This window comes from Myiozetetes cayanensis, unplaced genomic scaffold (genome assembly GCF_022539395.1).
Source record: "Myiozetetes cayanensis isolate MyiCay16 unplaced genomic scaffold, myiCay2020 scf7, whole genome shotgun sequence".
Lineage (NCBI taxonomy): Eukaryota > Metazoa > Chordata > Aves > Passeriformes > Tyrannidae > Myiozetetes > Myiozetetes cayanensis.
In genome coordinates, this window is record NW_026087964.1 from 24,524,467 (window position 1) to 24,544,614 (window position 20,148).

At 39.1% G+C, this 20,148-nt stretch overlaps 1 protein-coding gene across 2 annotated transcripts in view; it reads left to right on the top strand.

Moving 5' to 3' along the window:
- The window catches only part of KIT (KIT proto-oncogene, receptor tyrosine kinase), a 55,085-nt gene extending 35,669 nt beyond the window's left edge, over positions 1–19,416 (top strand). Inside the window, exons 8-22 of one of the 2 annotated variants that reach the window (XM_050337836.1) lie at positions 2,268–2,382; positions 3,553–3,746; positions 4,540–4,646; positions 4,739–4,865; positions 5,124–5,228; positions 5,316–5,426; positions 7,043–7,193; positions 8,958–9,046; positions 9,397–9,524; positions 12,295–12,417; positions 14,906–15,017; positions 15,111–15,210; positions 15,836–15,941; positions 17,053–17,160; positions 17,430–19,416. In XM_050337836.1, coding sequence (XP_050193793.1) covers positions 2,268–2,382; positions 3,553–3,746; positions 4,540–4,646; positions 4,739–4,865; positions 5,124–5,228; positions 5,316–5,426; positions 7,043–7,193; positions 8,958–9,046; positions 9,397–9,524; positions 12,295–12,417; positions 14,906–15,017; positions 15,111–15,210; positions 15,836–15,941; positions 17,053–17,160; positions 17,430–17,432 — 1,679 coding nt within the window. In that variant the 3' untranslated portion in view covers positions 17,433–19,416. Of the gene's footprint in view, positions 1–2,267; positions 2,383–3,552; positions 3,747–4,539; positions 4,647–4,738; positions 4,866–5,123; positions 5,229–5,315; positions 5,427–7,042; positions 7,194–8,957; positions 9,047–9,396; positions 9,525–12,294; positions 12,418–14,905; positions 15,018–15,110; positions 15,211–15,835; positions 15,942–17,052 lie in introns of both variants that reach the window. The other variant, XM_050337835.1, reaches the window with a different exon arrangement.
- Positions 19,417–20,148: the final 732 nt, after the last annotated feature.

Sequence of the window (20,148 nt, forward strand, 5' to 3'; positions counted from 1 at the left end):
GTGCTTCACCAGGCACACGGCAGGTAGAACTGCTCTTAGGTCAGCAGTTCTCAGAGACTGCTGCAGCTCAGCTTCCCATGCCACCAAGGCTGGACCACTCTGCCTGGGCTGCTGGAGGCGTTAACCCTGCAAAGCCTCTTGTTTCCCACCACAGCTGCAAAATTAGTCCACATGAGATCCTGGCCATGTGGACAGGCTTTTACTGCACTAGGTTTTTACCGTGGAAAGAGCCTGACTAATATAGGCATTTTTGTTTCCCTCGCTCAAAGTCAGAAGATGTTAGATGCAGACAGACTCAAGCACAATATTTTTACCAGGGCTTAACGTTCATACCCCTCTTATATTTGACTTGTCATGTGTCTCATTTCTTGAGTTATATTGTGCTATAATGTTGCCTAAAACATAGCATATGCCTAAACAAATAGCACATGGGTAATAGTTTAGCTAATTGCAATTTCACAATCCAGCCATTTTGACTGGAGTTTCAGAAATGTGAATTTACTTGTGTTCTGTGAGAACTGAGTCTGGGTGAGATGCTGTGTGCTCTCAGAAAGTTCCTCACCAAATGAGTAATGCTGAAAATCAGTCTCAACATTTTACAACAATGCTTGGTTCCTGGTGGTTTGCATAAAACACATGTGGATTTAGAAATGAAAGAACATTTGGTTCCTGTAACAAGTCATAAGGAGATGATATGTGATTGAGAATATACATGTGCGTTATTGCTTTTAATTTAATCAGTGAGTAGAACATTCATTAAAAATGAACACCATGCAGTCTTTGTACATGGATTTTACCTGAAATAAATCTCTGTTTTCCCACTGCAGTATATACAGCTTCTCTGCTTTCTAGAATTACTTCTTCTTACATTTCTGTAAAGCTGTATTAACTGCTAATGGGCTCTTAACTTGTACCTATCAGGTTAGCAGCATCATAGCTTTCTCTTTCCATTTTGCAAGGAAGTTAGGGTAGTTAAGGGAAATAAAACTAATTCAAGTTTCACCAGGAAAAACATCTTGCTTTATTGGTGGTGCCCTTGGCTGAAGCCTGTGACATTGAACTAATGACCGAAGTCCACCTGACTGCTCTGGTTTCCTCCCGTACTTGAAACAGCAGCTCCTGAACCAACTGCACGACTAACTCCTGTGCAGGATGTGGCAGAAGGCATCGGCTGGATGGATTGCTTTGTACACTACCAGAGCAATCACAAAGTCTCATTTGGAAAACTGATACATTCAGCCAAGTATTAGTTTCCTCTACATGCAATGTTTCAGAGAATCAGGCAGTTGGGCATTTCAATAGCAATATTTTAGAGGGATGTCTGTCCTCTGTGGGATGGGGTCTGCACTGGTTGCCTTGCACTGTAGTTCCTTTTCTGGCTGTGGTGGTAATATTTAATACACAGGGCAGATGTAAGAGGGATGTGGTTTGACAGATTTAGTACAATTATAACGGTGGAGAAACTGTCCTTTTTACAGGCGAGTAAAGTCATGCCATGCAGAAATGGGAACTGCACTGTTGTTTCAAGCACACAATTCTCTGGGTTGTTTAATCTCTGAGCTTTGCTGGTTTAGGATCTGTAACACGTGCGAGAACTCCAAAGGAAACTTCGTCTCCACCAATATGATGTCGGAAGCTTCATCTTTATTAGAAATTACACTTACTTTTATACAATTCAATAACTACCACATATTTGACTACTTAACCTATTATTGGTCACACATACAAAATACACACTGTTCACACGATTATTATTGGCTAGTTAACATATCTTATTTTCTAAATTCTTCTCCTTCTAAATCTAACTACAACGCTTCTATTCCCATGCCTCCTGGCAGGTTCAGCTTAAACTCCCTTCTGCAGGTGCTGTTTTTCTCATCCCTGTAGATGTCCAGTCTTTGTCATGTTCTCAAAACACTTAGTCCTTGAGACTCCTCAGATTCCCATCAGCTGTTTTACTCCTGCCTTAACCCAAAAGGTTTCTAATTCTCCTACAAGGATCTTTCATCAAACCAAATACTCAGGGGAGATAAAGTATTCTTCTGACATCCAACCCAAACATTCAATGTAAGAACTAATATTTTCACAGATGTTCGGTTTTTGTAGGACACCAGTTCAGACCTGGACATCCTTAAGCATGAGACGCTCTTGCTTACCTGAGCGGTTCCATGGATGATGATGCACACAGGTTGCTGGGGTGAAGAGCAAATGGTAGTGAAAATTCTGTGTCCTCCTAAATGGATAACTCTTGTTTTTGTTTATTGCAGCAAAACCCGAAATTCTCACTCTGGATATACTTAGCAATGGTGTTCTCCAGTGCGTAGCAGCTGGATTCCCCGCCCCTACCATATACTGGTATTTTAGCCCAGGAACTGAGCAGAGGTGAGTTAAGTAAACAAGAGTTTCCGAAGGTGGAACACATCCAATTTCTAATTAGTAATTAAGAACATAAAATGACTTGGTAATAGTTATGTCCAAATGTTTCATTGCTGTTTTCATCACTTTTGGTATCGCATTATTTGGAATGGTTTGTGAGAAGGCAGGGATATGTTTCATTTTCCCCTTCGCATTCTGTCCTTGAAAGCGAATAACCAACACTCGGCTGCATGAAAGGCAAACTTTCTGCTGCAAGCTAGCTGTGGTCTGTATCAGTTTGGCCCCAAATGACACATGTTCTCTATGCAATTTCACAGAATGCCAGTCATGGAATTACTTGTGAATAGGGCTGTTATAATTTGTTTTATTGTGTAATGAAGTAATTTTTCAAGACATAATGTCATTAGATTTCCATTCACGTGAAACATATGACAAGTATACAAGTCCAGAGTCATTATGAATAAAGCCTGATGTTTAGTTATCGCATTTTTAAAAACATTGTAGAGTATCATTGTGAAGTGAGCATTTGTGAAGCAAGTTTTAAATTTCTGGTTTACTTCCACCATAGCATAGTACTAGCAAGTCATGGGTCTCCCTCCCACTTGGGTAATTTGTTTTATATCTAAAGTAATTGTTACTTCCTTAATTGTTTTAAGTATTACCTTTTTAAAAATCTTAAATGTGTGCTCATGTGTCAATGTGTGCTTCATATATCAATACATGATACATGAAGGAGAGAAGCAGCATCTTATGAGAAAAGAAGCAGCTAATTTTTGACTGCATAAAAGCTTGATAGTGTTTTATGTACATCATGTTTTTTTTTTTTTTCTGTAATAAGGTGATGCTTGGGGAAAGTTTTCAGGAGTAGTTGACTGCTTGAAGCTGAAGTTGGAAGTGCAGGTTGAATGGTATAAAACCCATATTGAAGTTACAGACCTATAGGTATTTCTAACCAAAAGTAAATGCAAAGTCATCCTGGTCTCCAACTGGGTCAGGCTGGGTGTATGTATCAGTTTCTCCCACATCATTAACGACAGTGAGACACTGTGAGTAAGCTGTTTGGAGGAGAAGACCTCCAGCTGAATCCCTTTGTAGAGCAGTGTTGTTCAGTTACCTGTTGGTCTGGCATTCAGGTACCAATCCACGGCGCGTAACTGTCACTATTGATTCTCCCAGGTGTTTTGATTCACCGACAATATCTCCCATGCTTATCAAAAGTGGTTACACAAATTCATCAGCGCTGTCATTTGAACGAATCCGGGTTGAGAGCACAATTAACACCAGTATGTTCAGGAGCACTGGCACCGTGTGCTGCGAGGCCTCCAGCAATGGGGACAGGAGCTCTGCTTTCTTCAACTTTGCTATTAAAGGTAATGGCTGGGGTGAAAGAGACCATAAAACATGGGTCATCCCTTTTTTTTTTTTCCAAGGAAAGATTGCATTTTATTTTAGATTTTTACAATGTCTCGGGAACAAAGCAGTCACAAACTTGCCTGGAGCTCAAAGGTCCTGCTGTTGTAAAAGAAGTAACAACAACATACTGCAAAAAGGCTTATGAGTTTTTTTAACAGTATCTGTGGGCTTGTGGGGGGAAAAAGCACTAGAACGTAGATGATTCGAAATGTGTGTGTAAAGCTGTGCTCTTCTTCGCGAAACCAAATGTTCTGCTTCTTTTTTCTCTGTTACACACAGATACAACATACAAACAAATACACCAGATTTGGGGCAGATGGGTTGTACTGGAATGGTATTCCTTTGCTACTCGGCACAACCTCTAGTTGTAAAGACTGTGCTGTAGAAATTATACTTGCGGGGGAGGGTGAGGGGGAAGAGAAGAAATTAGGTCTTCAGAAAAGAAGCTTCTCACTTTAACCTAATATGACTGAGATCATGCAGACCCCTTGCATTAACTGATCTTGGTGTCACACCTCCTGAATTGATGAAGCTGAGACTCCCAAGGCATCAAACTGAATGGTTTCTGTGCCAGCTTCGTGTCCCACAGCTCACTGAGGAAAGACATTCTGATACCTGGAGCACATCTGGGAAAGTCAAAACCCTAAACTGTGTTTCACAAAAGAGAAACAAGGAAAGGTTTTCACCTGCATCTTTTTAGCATCATTTTTCTTGTTCAGTATTCAAGCAGAATTTTGTGTTTCTTTCCAGAGCACATCCGCACCCATACCCTTTTCACCCCTTTACTAACTGCATTTGGAGTCGCTGCAGGACTGATGTGCATCATAGTCATGATCCTGATATACATATATTTGCAGGTAAATTCAGAAACCCTTCTGCCTGAGTTAGAAAAGTGTGTGAGCTGCCTGTGGAGGTTTCCATAGTGACAGCCAATCTCTTTCTTTTCCAGAAACCCAAGTATGAAGTTCAGTGGAAAGTTGTTGAAGAAATAAATGGAAACAACTATGTTTACATAGACCCAACACAACTTCCTTATGATCACAAGTGGGAATTTCCAAGAAACCGTTTGAGTTTTGGTTAGTTTAGATTTATTTAACTTCATCTGCAAGGTGAAACTTTCAGGTCTCATAGGAGACTTTGGTCAAACACAGCAGGATTTTGTCAAAAAGATGTTGTGCAATAATACAGATAGTGATAATTACTCATTCTTACCTTGGGACAAAAAGCAAGCAGGCGCCTCTGCAATAGCTTCCTTGATATCAAAAAATAAAATATTGAACCCTTCAGGAGAAAGTACTGCAAGTCGTTACAGAGTATTTTGTTTGCTTTATTAGGTAAAACCCTTGGTGCTGGAGCTTTTGGAAAAGTTGTCGAAGCCACTGCTTATGGTTTATTTAAATCTGATGCTGCTATGACAGTAGCAGTAAAGATGTTGAAAAGTAAGTTGCTGTAGTATACTCACCAATTTTTTCTCTCTTCTGTCTGGTCGGTGTGTTACGTACTGAACACTGTGCTTTGCCTTGCAGCAAGTGCCCATTTGACGGAAAGAGAAGCCTTGATGTCAGAGCTTAAAGTGCTGAGTTACCTTGGAAACCACATTAATATTGTGAATCTGCTTGGAGCTTGCACTATTGGAGGTGGGGTTATCAACACATAATTGATTTTTTTCTGTTCCTTTTTTATTGCCAGGAGGATGAACCTTGTGAAGAAGAATCCGAAGTGCTGCTATAGTATAGAAATCTTAAATACATTCCGTGCTTAGCCAGGTTGCAGATCATCTGAGATTTACTGAATCTAGATTTTAGGTTCATCCTAAAACCAATAGTAAGACCACTGTAGTTGCAGCTAAACAGGAAGGTTGCTTTTATTCTCTTTCATGTGAACCATTGTGTGCTTTCTTCTTGAGAGATGACAAAATGTACGGTATAAATTTCTTCCTCCACCTCATTCTTTCTCGCTAGTGAGAACTGGTGTGTTGTTGGTATCCAAGGTGAAGTCAACAGGCCTCTCTTGTGTAGTCTTCCAGCCTTCTGTTTAATCTGCAAGTGTGTCTGCTAAGGCACCACTAAAGTTACAAATTCTAAGCAGCAGAAAGTCGAGAAAAATATTTTCCAAATGTAATGCACAACCCTAATGTGTCACAGTTAATATTTTAATAAGTTTGTTTTCATACATAATAAAAGCTACAAAATGTCTGAAGTGTCAATACAGAATGATAGAGACCTGTATTTTTAATAGCTGTGCATTTTAATATGAAGGATCATGTTGCTTCTTACTCAAATATATGTTCTTTAAGTTTCTGGTTAATTTTTCAAAGAAAAGGAGCTTGTAAAAAATCATAGTTTTAGACAAAGGCAAAACACGTCTCACATTTAATGATTTAAAAATAGAATGAAACAATTTTATTCAAGCAGTTAACAAAGTGGTCTAAGTGCATGTGTCTCAGCTGAAAAAATGCGGTGTCTGTAAGAAAATCCTGCCAGAAACACTGGTTTTGCTATTGTGAAATCTATAGTTTTTAACTGCAAAAAAATGGAAATAAACTAGTGAGGTTAGGAAACAATGGTACAGAATAAACTTAGAGATGAAATAACACACAGTGCAATTACATATTCAAGATCCATAGCTGGACTCATTCACTCAGAAGACACATATTTGATCTATAAACATCCGTGCTGAAGATGACTTGATTCTCTTTTCTGATTTCATTTTAATATTCTAAGACCTTGTGCAGTGTAGTTCTCTGTCGCAGCAGGCTGTTCTGTTTGAATGATTTTTCCTATTATACTGCAGAATATAACACTCTACATCATTTCCAAAACATTACTGAAGGAGTGTGAAGCTCTACTGTAAACACAAGTGAATCAAAAGGATTAATGTTTGAAGCTTGAATTACTCTTAACATTTGGAACAAATAACTTCCTTCAGGAAGTGAGCAAAATCAAACAGATGTGTCTGGCCAGAAACATTATCACACGAAGAAAGAGAAAAAGACTTATTTGTTTAATTTTTGTACAGTGTAATGCTATTGAGGAGCAGAAAATTAATTGGGACACAGCTTTAGCTGGACCATAGTTGTTAATTTGTGAAAGGGTTGCACTTCTATAACTTTTCAAGCCTAGACAGTGCTAGGCAGTGTGATTTTTTTATTAATAGTCCAGCTTGTGTGCTTCACTGAATGCTATCTTTATTTAAGATTTACTACTTTAAAAACAATACTCACCAGCTTTATAAACCTTACATGCATCTACAGGTCCCACTCTGGTCATTACAGAATATTGCTGCTATGGTGATCTTTTAAATTTTCTGAGACGGAAACGAGATTCATTTATTTGCCCAAAACATGAAGAACATGCAGATGCGGCAGTTTATGAGAACATTTTGCGTCAGGCAGAGCCTGCAGCGTAAGTCGGACCTGCTGAAATGTACTTGTGTTTTTAGAAGATTGGGAAGGAGGAGATATCAAAGTTTGTTAGAGATAAGAGGTGTGGAGAAACCTTTCATGAAACAGGCTTTGAATATTCTTTGCTGCGCAAGGAAACAATTCAATTAAGAGATAATTTGTACAGTGGGTGGTTTATTCTAACAGAGTGCAATGGATTGTATACACTCTCTGTTTTACTTCTTGATCAGATTTCCTGCAGTTATTTTATGCACCTCCTTGGCTCCAATCTTCATATGTATTTATGTTTACTGTTCCCATTTAACACTGGCATTGCTCATTTAGCAGCATGAATTACAGTTCCTCCAATGTTGGGGTGTTAGCACTCTGAGATCTACCAAGTTCTTGCCTTTAGAAATGACTTTTACAAAATCAAATCAGTGGCTTACAGTGTCTGAGGCAGGCTACTACTGACAGCTCACTACATTTTGTGATGAAACAACTTTTTGTCACAATTCTGAGATTGCTCTTGTACTTTGTTTTTTTTTCCAGTTACTTTATCTGTATATTTTTAACTGCTCCATTTTAGATACCATCCCCGGGTTGTTCCAAGCGCGTTTCCAAGCAGACTTCCTTCCCTTTGCAAAGTGAGGGAGAAATAACTTAGCAAAACCTAGGGGCTGTTAAAATACCTGCCCATACTTAGTCTGTTTATTGCCACAGTGGGCCCATTACTTTGTGTTTGGCAGACACAAAAGAACCAGGCAGACCCATAGGGCGTGGTAAAGTCCTTTGTCCCAGTAACATAGTACTGTTTTTGCTGTGGCAATAGATGGATAGCTGGGGATGCCCTGTAGGGGTTGGGTCCACTGGGGTGATGAACACAAAGCTGTGATTTGCCTTTGGAGGTGTGCCCTCTTCAGTGAAGGAATCTCGCTGTTTGAGCACATGATATAAATTGAGTTATTAACAGCAGATTATTTACAAAATTCTCATATTAGTATTTACTGTAAAGTTGTAGCTGCTGAATAATATGTTTCTGATGGTAACTAAAACTGTTGGTGATCTCATTGCTCCTTTCCTTGTTAGCTCTGTGGCTGCATTTATTGGTCATAAACTAAACAGATATGTCAGGCTAAGGAAGTATATGAGTTCTAATGGTAATGAAGTGAAAAATGCCAAAGTACATCCGTCATTTCTAAAGGTGCCTAACTGCTTATTTGTAAATCATATAGTATGAAAATCTGTACATTTGAATTATACAGGGCAGTAAGAAAATTTAGACTTAAAAGAATGTAGTAGATGGCTGTCCCAAGCCTCAGCTGATTTTTGGAAATACATATGAATATCCTCTATGGAACTTGGGAATCTCTGAATTTAATGTTTTTTACTGTTTGTATTCTGCATTTCAATTGCCAGTTGAGCTGCTGAAATATTCTGCTAGAAGTTTACCTAAGCAGAAGAAGGAAGCATTAGCAGATCCTGTGAAACATCTGGATGTTATTTTATAGAGTGAAGTCTGTATAAACAGTATTCATGTGAAAGGTTTTGTTTGCTCACCTGAGCCAAACTCCAAACTTTGGGATGTATCATTAACTGTATTGTCAAACCTCTCTTTCTGTACAGGCATTTCCTCATCTTTTTCACACACGCATTAGTTTCCAATCTACTGATGATTTGTAAAGCAGTATATTCAGAAGGTTGGCATGACCTTGACTTTTTGTTTGGATGGCTGTTGAGACCTTTTTCACTAAACTATGTTTCATTTGATCTGCTACCTCTACAGTGATGCTGCCAATGAGTACATGGACATGAAACCAGGAGTGTCATATGCAGTCCCACCAAAGGCTGATAAAAAACGACCTGTGAAGTCCGGTGAGTTCAGTGACAAGGAATTCTCTTGGCTGGTGGGAGTGCAGAAAGAGGGGCTTCGTGGATTTGTTCAGTTTTATCATACTTGTCTCTCATGAATGGGGACAATTAAAACCCAGTAACTGGTATGAGAAGGTTTGAAAAAGAACAATATGCTAAATTACAGTGTTTTGTATTTCTCCGCATTTAAATGGAGTATCAGGGTTGATTTTTGCATTTTGGAGATGGGCTGTTTATGTGACGTTAGACTGGTACTTACTCAAATAACTGTTTTGTTTAAGGTTAACACAACTCTTGTTTCTACTTGATTGCACTTGCTTAACTCAAAAGCTGTTGTTGTTTATATTCTGCAGGATCCTACACTGATCAGGATGTTACCCTTTCTATGCCGGAAGATGATGAACTTGCTCTAGATGTTGAAGATCTGCTAAGCTTTTCTTACCAGGTGGCAAAGGGCATGAGCTTCCTTGCCTCCAAAAATGTAAGTTAAGAATTTTTCATAGTTGGACAAAAACAGTAGATTTTTTGATTTTCTTTTTTTTTTAGGATCACTTGCAGTGTTCTAATATGATCCACGTGTTTAAATGCCAAATATTTCTATGTTCTTTTCAACAAGCATTGCGAACTGGTACAGTCCCTCTCATACCTGAAGCTTTGCCTAATGGTGGAGTTCCATACTGTGCTTATTGGCCAAAAGTGATGTTTTATATCCCATAAAACAGAATATAGGGTGCAGAGTAATCAATGTGAAACAGTGCTATTGTATGTCCACAGTTCAGGCTAGTAGAATCAGTGCAAAACTATCTATTTGCATGAGTTTTAAACAATGCTGCACCTGCTACTTCTCGCATGTATTCTGTCAGAATACTGCCATAAACAGGGGAGCTATCACATTGTGTGCTTTTTTTGTAAGCATGGCTTAATTCACAGGAGGTGTCTTAATGTTTAATTTTCTGGAAAGATAAAATCAGCTGAGAGACCTACAAAGAATCTTTTTTGGCTATGCTGAGCATAATAGACATTTCTCTGGGTTTCTTAGGAGAGGTATTGCATAACAGAAAGGGATTTATAAAGAACAGAAGTCTTAAGCACAGCATAATTGTGATTTTCCAATGGTTATTCTCACATTTTATTGGAAAAATGCCATTTAACATGTAAATATTGTAACTAGTGTAGACCCAGGATAATACAGGTGCCCCTTGGATAAAATGCAAAACCAAATTTAGGCGATTTAAGGAAAGAAAGGTAATCCTGGAGTCCTGTGTCACTATTGGGAAATACATCTCAAGTTCTGCTGCAAGGAAATTGCACATTAAAACTTGCTTTTGCACTTGTTTTTTTCTCCCACTGTTCCTTCTTCCAAACCAAACCCTAAACTTATCTTTAGTTTATTTTTCAGCTATCAACAGATTCAAAACAGGCCTGACATGCAAATATATTATGTTACAGATTGTAATGGTGTTGACTGTGCTCCTACATCCTTCACTATTCAGGACATCCGGTGCTTAGCACACATATTCTGTATTTCTTCTATTTTCCTATAAAGTAGCCCCAGGATTCACTGTGTATCATTCCCAGAAGACTTTTTCTTCATAGTCTTTCCATTTTCACAAACAGACACCACAGCATTGAGTAGCAAAGGCAATAACCAATGGACATCACCTCACCTCACCTTGAAGTTGGGAAGTAATGTGCTTTGGCAGTGCAGAATTAACAACTATATCAAGAATTAGGTTGCAGTGTGCTAACGTGTTAGTCTGCTTGGTCCTCTTCAGTCGTTGTGTACCTACATGCATTTAGCTCCAGCCAGGTAATGCAGAGTAGTGTGGGCTGATGGATAAAGTGCCTCAGATCGCCTCAAGTCCTCGAGGAAGGAGGGTCCATGCAGACCAGCAGTGCAGAGTACCCAGCTGTGCTTCTGCAACTTGCTTGCCTATCAAGTCTGTGCAGGAGTCGGTGTAGTAGCTTGTTCTGGGAGTGTAATTGTCTTAAGCACATGGTGCCTTAATAACAAGACAGGGCTTCCTCTGTTGGACAAAGTCTTTATTCAATGCAAACTGCACTGATTCTGGAGGAGCAAGGCAGAGTCATACCAATGCTTGACCATTCCATCGCCATCCTGCTTCAGAGCAGTTATGTTCTCAGCTTTATATATGCAAAGTGCAGAATATGTTGCATAAGGAGCTGAACAAGAGTCCACTGAGACAGTAGTTGTCATTAAAAATAGTTCCTTGTGTAAGCATGGTAAAGTGACTGCAGGTTGCTTATGCAATCTGCAGTTATTTTCTGAGCTTGATTTGTGTAACTCTTGATATTTTAAGTCATTTTCTCATAGGGAATTCTGAAAGCTTTGTATTTCAAGGAAAAAAAAAAACTGAACTATCTTCAGTTATTTTTTAGGCAGATGTCACCTGTGTACTATATGCCATTAGTAAAGCAGAGGCTTAATACTCTCCTTTCCAGATGCAGAAATAATTAATTTTGTTAGAGAACCATGTCCATTCTCTAACGAACACATATGGGCTCCACGGTTGCATACAAAGAAATACAAATTCTGGGAAACTCAGGCACTCTTCTGGAGCTGGAGTTATCAACACATGGCCACTTCTCAAGTGAAAACTGGAATATAAGCTAGCTAGGTCACAGAATGCATGACTGTGCACTGAAAGACACTGGAAAGTGAAAATTTCCGGTGTTTTCAAATACTTAGGTCTGCTTATAAAACTGTCCTAGGTATTTAATAATTCAGGTTTTCCAGAGAAGTATTTCTGAAGTGGAATTCAGTTTAATGTTTATGTGCTTTGAAGTTGTTACCATAATTTTCCCTATTTTCAGCTTTGCAGCATTTTTCCCTCAACCACAATAGTTATTTAATAGACTATTGGAATTAGTTTGGAAACAAACCACATTTTCCCCCTATTTCTCCTTTATTAGGAAGCAAACCAGTGATGATTTTGATAAAAAAGAGGGAGAAAATACATTATATTTTAGCTGAAAATGTGGAACTCTGAGAAATTCAAAGTGACTGCAAGTGGTCTTTTCTAAAATAAATGCATGGATCAATGTCATGACTGTAAAGATACTACACCAGAATGTTTAATCATCTAAGTAAGCTTATTAGCACATGGCTTTCAGCTTGCCATAAAATGCATAATGCAGTAACTTACATAGCTAAGTAAACATGTAACCAAGCAACAGCCATTTAAAGATATTATAAAATAGCTTTGTTTGTCTGTCTGTTTGTTATTTAGTGCATTCATAGGGATCTGGCCGCAAGAAATATTCTTCTAACTCATGGTCGAATTACAAAGATCTGTGACTTTGGCCTGGCAAGAGATATAAGGAATGACTCAAATTATGTGGTCAAAGGAAATGTAAGTATATATGATACTTTATCCACTTGTTTTAAGTTAAAGGAGTTCCTGTTGTCTTGACAGGCAAAGAAAAGTGTTTCTTAGTTAAATGGAAATCTGAATTTCCCTTATTTGTGGTATATATCCATGTTGGTCAGGAAGGTTAGGAAGGGCAATTTCTGACATAATATGCTGACAAAACCCTGGGTATATATATGTTGTTATACTGGAAAACATGTGCTGATATCTGAATATGTGTTGTAGTGGAAGAGATGTTTTTGCTGCACTAATATAATGTCCGGTCTTTCTATTGTATTTAAGTGTACTAAAAGTTACAGCTCTGTGAATAATTGCAAGTTTTGTCATAGGAATATTCTGGTAGCCCAATCCTAAATATAATTATTTGAAAACTTTTTCTCTGAGCATTGCTCTATTTGTCCACTACTGAAATAGTTTATTTTAAAAATATCTAAATAATCAGGGGTTTGCAGCCCATTCTTTTCTGTAAGAGATCACTCAGACAATAGAAACTGAATTTTTAAGTGTGAATTTATTAATTAGGGCATAAATTAGGCAAAAAGACCTTAGTTTTCTCTGATTCCATACAGAGATCTTAACCTCATATGTGTAAATACATCTTTAATTTGTAACTATAGTTCAATCTCTGTAACAGGGTTGGAACAAGACACTATATTTTGATGAGAAAACTTTAAAACTTCCCATGTAGAAGAGTACTAATCTCATGAGTACCGACGAAACCTCTGGAGGGGTACAAAGACACTTTGAAGTGATGCAGATTACCTTGGCAGCACTTGAAGTCCTCTTTAAAGTGCTAGTGCAGTAAAAAAGAGTCCTACTACAAAAGAAAGTTGAGCTTTTCTGTGGTTAAGCTGGAGAAGTGCATACGAAGTATATGTATATTGAATCTCAAACTGATTTATGCTGCTTGGATTACTGTTCCTGGTCTATGTCGTATAGGTGCAGCCAGCCACTGCCTTCAGACTACACATGCTTTCACTTGCACTGTTTTTCAAAGGAGAGAAGATCCATGCTCAGCAAGGCCACCCTTCTCCCCAGCCCAGCTGAGGGCTCCATCATCAGCGGCTGGTCATTACTTAGGGATGTGACAGTAAAGGAACTGAAATTTACGTGGCCTGGCTTTGGGCAAGCTGATAAAGAGAGAAATCCCACACCTGAGGGATGTGCCACATTCAACTTGAGTCAGTCCATGGCACCTCAGGTGTTTGAAATATCTCTGTTAATATTTCTGTTCTGCTGCTGTCACCCACTAGGCCTTGATGTCTCAGACCCTTATTTTCAGCTATGGAAGAGACAAGTCTATTAGTTTTCTTCAAAACAATGTTGGCAGCAGCCACTGGTTGCTTAGGAGTTGGGATTAGGGAACAATAGGAGCTGAAATAATTCAAGAACGGCTACCCTGACGAAATACTGGGTAGCATTTAGTGTAAGAAATCTGCTTTCAGGTTCAGGGTTAGGGCAGGAGCTTCTTGATCAGCAAAGGCTTCTGGAGTAGGAAGTTCAGACTAGCAGCTCCGGAGGGAAATGTGCTATAGATAATTAATTTTTACTTGTCTAGGCTATCCTTTAAGTTTCCTGAGTTCACAGAATTACAGAATCACAGAATGGTTTGGATTGGAAAGGACCTTCAAAGATCATCTAGTCCAACCCCCCCCGCCACAGGCAGGGACATATTTTGCTACACCAGATTTTTTAAAGTTTCATCCAACTTGACCGTGACCATTTGCAGTGATGAGGTATCCACCACATTTCTGGGCTACATGTTCCTGTGTCTCACCACCCTCATCATAATTTTTTTTTCCTTATTTCTAATCTAAATTTATGTCCTTTCAGTTTAAAACTTGTCCTGTTACTACAAGCCCTGGTAAAAAGTCCCTCTCCATCTTTCTTATAAGCCTCCTTTATACATTTAAAGGCTGCAGTGAGGTCTCCCTGGAGCCTTCTCTTCTCCAGACTGAACAACATCAACTCTTTCAAACTTTCTTCACAGGAGATGTGTTCAAGCCCTCTGATCATTTTCATGGCCCTCCTCTGTACCTGCTCTAACATGTCATAGTCATTCTTGCACTGGGAATCCCAGAACTGATGAGTCATGCAAAATACTTATTAGAAGGCTCAGTTTGCTTTGGCAAAACTTGTTTGATTGAAGAACCATGTCATGGTTATTTATATTATTTTCCTCTGACTTCCTGATACCCTTTTTTAACTAGACAGAGGGGATCCAACAGTATTCAAGAAATCAGAGTGCAAGGAACTACTTTAATTCAGTAGACCCACAGAAGGAGAGATCAGTAGTGATGCAGCACTTGGAGACTCTACATTGTTAAGATTTTCATTTTTGGTTGGATATTTCTACTTCTTAATTTTACAAGCATTTAAAGCACATAAAAAATAGAAAAGGTTAATTTTATCTTGTAAATTCTATCTACTGATGCCCATTGTCTTAATGAATTCCCTTTTCCCTGGAAAGGCTCGTCTTCCTGTGAAGTGGATGGCACCTGAAAGTATTTTCAATTGCGTCTACACCTTTGAGAGTGACGTGTGGTCTTACGGGATATTGCTTTGGGAGCTCTTTTCTTTAGGTAAGCTCCTTGAAGATCTGTACTTCAGATCTATTTCATTTTGGGGTTTATTGGAGATGCAGAAATCATTTTGCTCATCTGCTTTCTCAACAGGAAGCAGCCCTTATCCAGGGATACCCGTGGACTCCAAGTTCTATAAAATGATCAAGGAGGGATACAGGATGTTTAGCCCTGAGTGTGCACCACCTGAAATGTAAGGGAGCAAACAGCACCTCTAATCATCCAAACATCAGTAATGATGCATTCTTGCATTAAGGCTCATTGCACTGCCCCATTGTGGTTTTTTTAAGTTGTTTTCATGTTTTAAGTAATTCATGTACTCTAACTAGCAGAATACATGCCTGTGTTACAAGCAATGAAATTCGCACATGCCTTCTGCCATCTGATCACTTTTTCATGGCATCTGCTTTGTGTCAATAAATTACTGACAGATCACAGCACATAATTAAACATTTTAACTTCAGATAAAGAAGTCAGTGAGATGTATCACCAGACTGTACAGCATCTGCATTTGCGCTGTGCTTCCTGACAGCAAGAGGACTGGCTACTGATCTTCTTTATTAGCCATCCCTAATTCACTGTTTTGTAAATGGATTGGCATTTAGCAAGCTGTCAAAGAAAACTGTGTCCATAGCCTCCTATTAGTACTGAGTCCTCTCTTGTCAGAAGCACAAGTGTTAGCAACACCATTCCTGTTCTTAAAAGTTGTTTAAATAAGATGGGACTGAGTCACACTTTTCTTTAAAATAATAATGGAGGCAAGATGAAAGCTCTAAGGATTTCCTCATGAGCAGTACCTAATTTCAGTATCTTTCCAGGTATGACATAATGAAGAGTTGCTGGGATGCTGATCCTTTACAGAGACCCACATTTAAACAAATTGTACAGATGATAGAGCAGCAGCTTTCAGATAATGCCCTCCGGGTAAGTTACGGATCAAGCAGTTTCAAGCAAGATGTTATACTAGAGCAGAGAGCCCAGGCAGTTACTTCCAGTATTATTTATGTAACTTTGCATTGTCAGTTTGAGTGGTAGGAATGATGTCTGGGCTACTCACTTCTGCTTAGCTGTGTCATTAGGCAGTAGTTGTCTAAGGCCCCACCAAAAATGCGTGGAGGACACTCCAGCTGGAGGAGACTCTTTGCATGATTAGTGTTTCTCACTCAAAATAGACTTGTCACAACAATTTTGTTGTTACAACATGTAATGGTACTACATAAATTCTTCTTATCCTGAACTATGAAAAATTCTATTAATCTGGGACACAGAAATTAAGTATATTTAGCTTTTATTAGAAACGCTTTCTGGATGAAGGGGTGGAGCTTTTAGTGCGCTTCTGCATCTTCTCACTTGCTTCCCCTAGTTCCATTTATATAACCTTGGAGGTTATATAAATTACAAACTATATTTGCTACTCTTTTGACCATTCCTGAGTAAAAGCTTATTCTGAGTGGATAACTGGACTAAACAGTTTAAAGAAAAATTGGAAGCACATGGTAATCTTGGGTTTTCTCTCTCCATAACTTTGTGTGTTACTCTGGTTTGAAAAAAGGATGTTTTAAAACCTGGTTTAAAAATAAAGCTTCCCTTTACCTTCTGGCTGCCTTGTTTGGGCACAGAGTACATGGCTTCCTGACAATTTGAGAAAAGAGGAAACTGAAAGCTGCTGGTGTTCAATCGCATCCTGTAGCGTATTTTTGGCAGGTGCAGGCATTACTAAAACAAAAGCAAGAATATGAAGGAAGTATTAGTGAGGTTTCTGGGGGAGTTTAGTAATAACCTGAGCTGTGTTTTCTCGAGCTCAGTTGAAATTTGGCATGCAGTTTGAAGCTGTGGTGTTGTTAGTAAGTGAGACTGAGATTCTTGTTTCTTTAAAAGAGCAGTTAAGCCCAAGACCTTTTGAAACTGTTTTGATTTGAGCTGGAACCCTTCCGTGACGGTGTGTAGTGCGAAAAGGTTAGGAAAGGAGAACTCTCCAAAAATGCATGAAGGGAGCAGTCTGCAGAGTATTGACATCAGTCTTTGGCTTCTGCAGGTTTACACCAACTTCTCAGCCCCAGCTTCCAGTCAAGGAAATGCTCCAGATCACTCAGTGAGGATTAACTCAGTGGGTAGCAGTGCTTCATCTACTCAGCCTCTCCTGGTACGCGAAGATGTTTGAGTGGCTCCTCTGAAGAAGAGGAGCTCAGATGTATTAGCTGTTTGCATTGTGCAGGGGGTGAAAGAGGAATGACTTCAATATTTTCTCTTACTTTTACTCAGTACTACCACTGTGTAGCTGAAACATTGTTGTAATACTGTCTTTTACCATGCACTGTTACACATAAACTTAATCTGCTGAGCACGGTTACAGGCATCATTACAGTGTTAACTGAAGCTGTATATATTTTGCTGTGTTGTGTGTATTTGCAGTAGAGAGCAAGATGTGAAGGAAAAACCAACCAACAAAAGAAATCCTGAGCCAGGATATGGAATAAGATGAATGTAGATCAAACCAAATCTGCAGTGATCCTTCTCTGGATCTGTGCCTGGAATGCGTACAGTCATTTTCTAGTTAATCTTGTTTTGCTGAATTTAAGAAATAAACAAATATTAAGTTAATGGCTTTGCAAACCCCTTTCCACATCCAGCCAAGCCAGAGAAGCTTTCCCTGGCAGATATCGTAGGTTGGAGGCTGATGAGGGTGCTGTATGTACCTGGGAAAGAGGGGTGAATGGACCAAGACCCTTCCAAAGTTGATCTGCGCAGCTGGAAACCCTCCTGGGAGCTCTGGGGTTTGAACCAGAGGAGAAGAGAAAAAGAGTATGGATCTTCATCTTTATTTCCCACCTGCGCTGTCAACCTTGCAAACCAGCTGCAAGGTTTCCATGGATATATGCACTACTTCCCACTGGCGCATTCCCTACCAGGATAAAGCTGCCCATCAGTGGGTCTCATTCCATCATGGAGCCTGAACCATTCCTGTGCCCTCCTGTCTTGAGAGCCCGAGGACTTTGATGTTTGTTTTGCTAATAGTTATGTCTAAAAGTGTTCACCAAAGATTAGTGGGTCCTGCCAAATTGGTCAAAATAGAGGAGGAGGGCTCCTTCCAATAAACTGTGTGTCTGGAGGAGAGACCGTTTAACGAGTCATCTTATCTAAGCCAGAGCAGAGCCAAAAAATTCTCTCCTAGGGGCCCTTTCTTTATCTTGTCCTACCCAGGTGGATCTTTTCCCACAGGCAGTCTTGGATGGTGCTAACTGGAAAGGGCTATTTTCCCCACCCTGAGTTGTTTGATCTTTCCATGGTAGTCCAGAGAGGGTAATAAAGAAGAGACTAACTGGGAAGTGCCGAATTTATAAATGGGATAAGAGAAAGAATCCCTTAAGTTTTTCTTGACACACAGGAGGCTTTGGGGTCAGCATCTGTTGAGCCCAGGGTTGGGCTCAAGTATTTTCTAACCCTTTTTCTTCTCTTTTCTTCCTTTGTTTCTGACCCCTAGAAATATGTAATGGCATTGAGAGAAGCATTCATCAGAGGCAGAGTACTAATTGAGTACCTATTTATTTACAATGCACTTAAGCACTCTGTAACTTTTACTTTACCAGGATTTTGGTTGAGTTTACATGCAATTCAAATGTATAACTAACTACCCAAATACAAGGTATTGTAAATACACACACTGGTGGTATATTTTGGGTTACATTGAATACCACACTCCTTCTATGACTGTGCATTTGGTTTATTGTTACAGAAATCTATCTTTCAGAGTTTAGTCAAAAATTAGCCATTTGCACTGAACTTAGGCTGTTGCACCTTTCCAAAGTTAGCCATTTGTTGGGATGCACTCCTGTGCATACTTGTTGAGCATTTTCAGTTGACTGCTATAAAAGCTCTTTTGTAATGTGTTGGCTTTCAGAGCAATTGTAGACAAACTAGTTGTTATAAATGTCTCGGTACTTTACAGACACTTAGCTGAAAGAGGTTTGGGTTTTTTTCGTTCTTGAAATTTATATTTTTATAATTTTGGGGTTTTTGAAACTTATTTTGCAATGGCTTGGTGTTTTGAATCAGTTTATGCATTGTTTCTGTAAATATGGAAATGTAGCAATAATGTCCTTTTGACTATTCTCAGTCCTCGAGTCTCAAAAATATTTTTATATATATATATGCAAAAACTATATGTATAAAAACGTGTTTGAAAGTTTATGAAACACTTATGGATATGTTGCTCAGTTGTAGAATTGCAGTTCAGAAAAGTTCAAATAAATCTGTAAATACATATTCAAATGCTACCTATGTGTACCTATGTTAAGATGGACTATTTTCATGTAAGTCTTAATAAATTCTTGAGTTGAAACAAAATCTCAGTGTCTGGCCACACACAGGTCAAGTTTGGCATTCTGAAACATTTTTGCAAATATGTACCAGAAAACCTTATTGTTTATTTGTTATGTAAGTCCTTTACCTGTGAATATATGGGACAAATACTTGGAAACCTGGATGTAGCTTTATTCTGGAAAAAAAATTGCAATCAGAAGATTGATCCTGTTGATGCAGTCTGTGTGTTGTGAACAGTGTTTAAAACAAAGATATCTTGGTGTTATTAAGAGTTTGGTTGCAGGAACAGTTGGAGCCCCTCAAAGGCTGCAGTGATACTGAATATTCCCCCTCCCTCAAACACATGTACATGCTCTTGTCCTCTCCTGCACGCTGGCACTAAGCTCAAGCTGGGCTGGCCAAGTACAGCACTGCAGGGGAGGCAGCAGGAAATAACTGGTGCTGCTTTGGACCCCCCTTTGGAGGGGGGGGGTCATAAAGAGAAAATGGGATGCTTCCCTTGCTGAGCAAGTATTTTGTGTCTTAGTGGAGACCCTCTGCTTTAGTTACTCCAGATTTGAAGTCTGTGAGTGCCCTACTCATGCTTGTTCATGTGCTGCATAAGAGTTTTCATAAGCCTGGTTGGTGCATGGTTTAATAGTAGATATAGAGCATGTGAGCATAAGTTTCTAGATACCAAAACCCCTGCTATTTCATATGAAAGACAGACCTCAGCTGTTTTGGTCCTCAAATGTTTCTGTCAGCAGACCTCCTTGAAGACTTTTCCTCCTTTATTTTCCTTTTTTAAACAGCTTCCTTTTTTTCCTTTTTT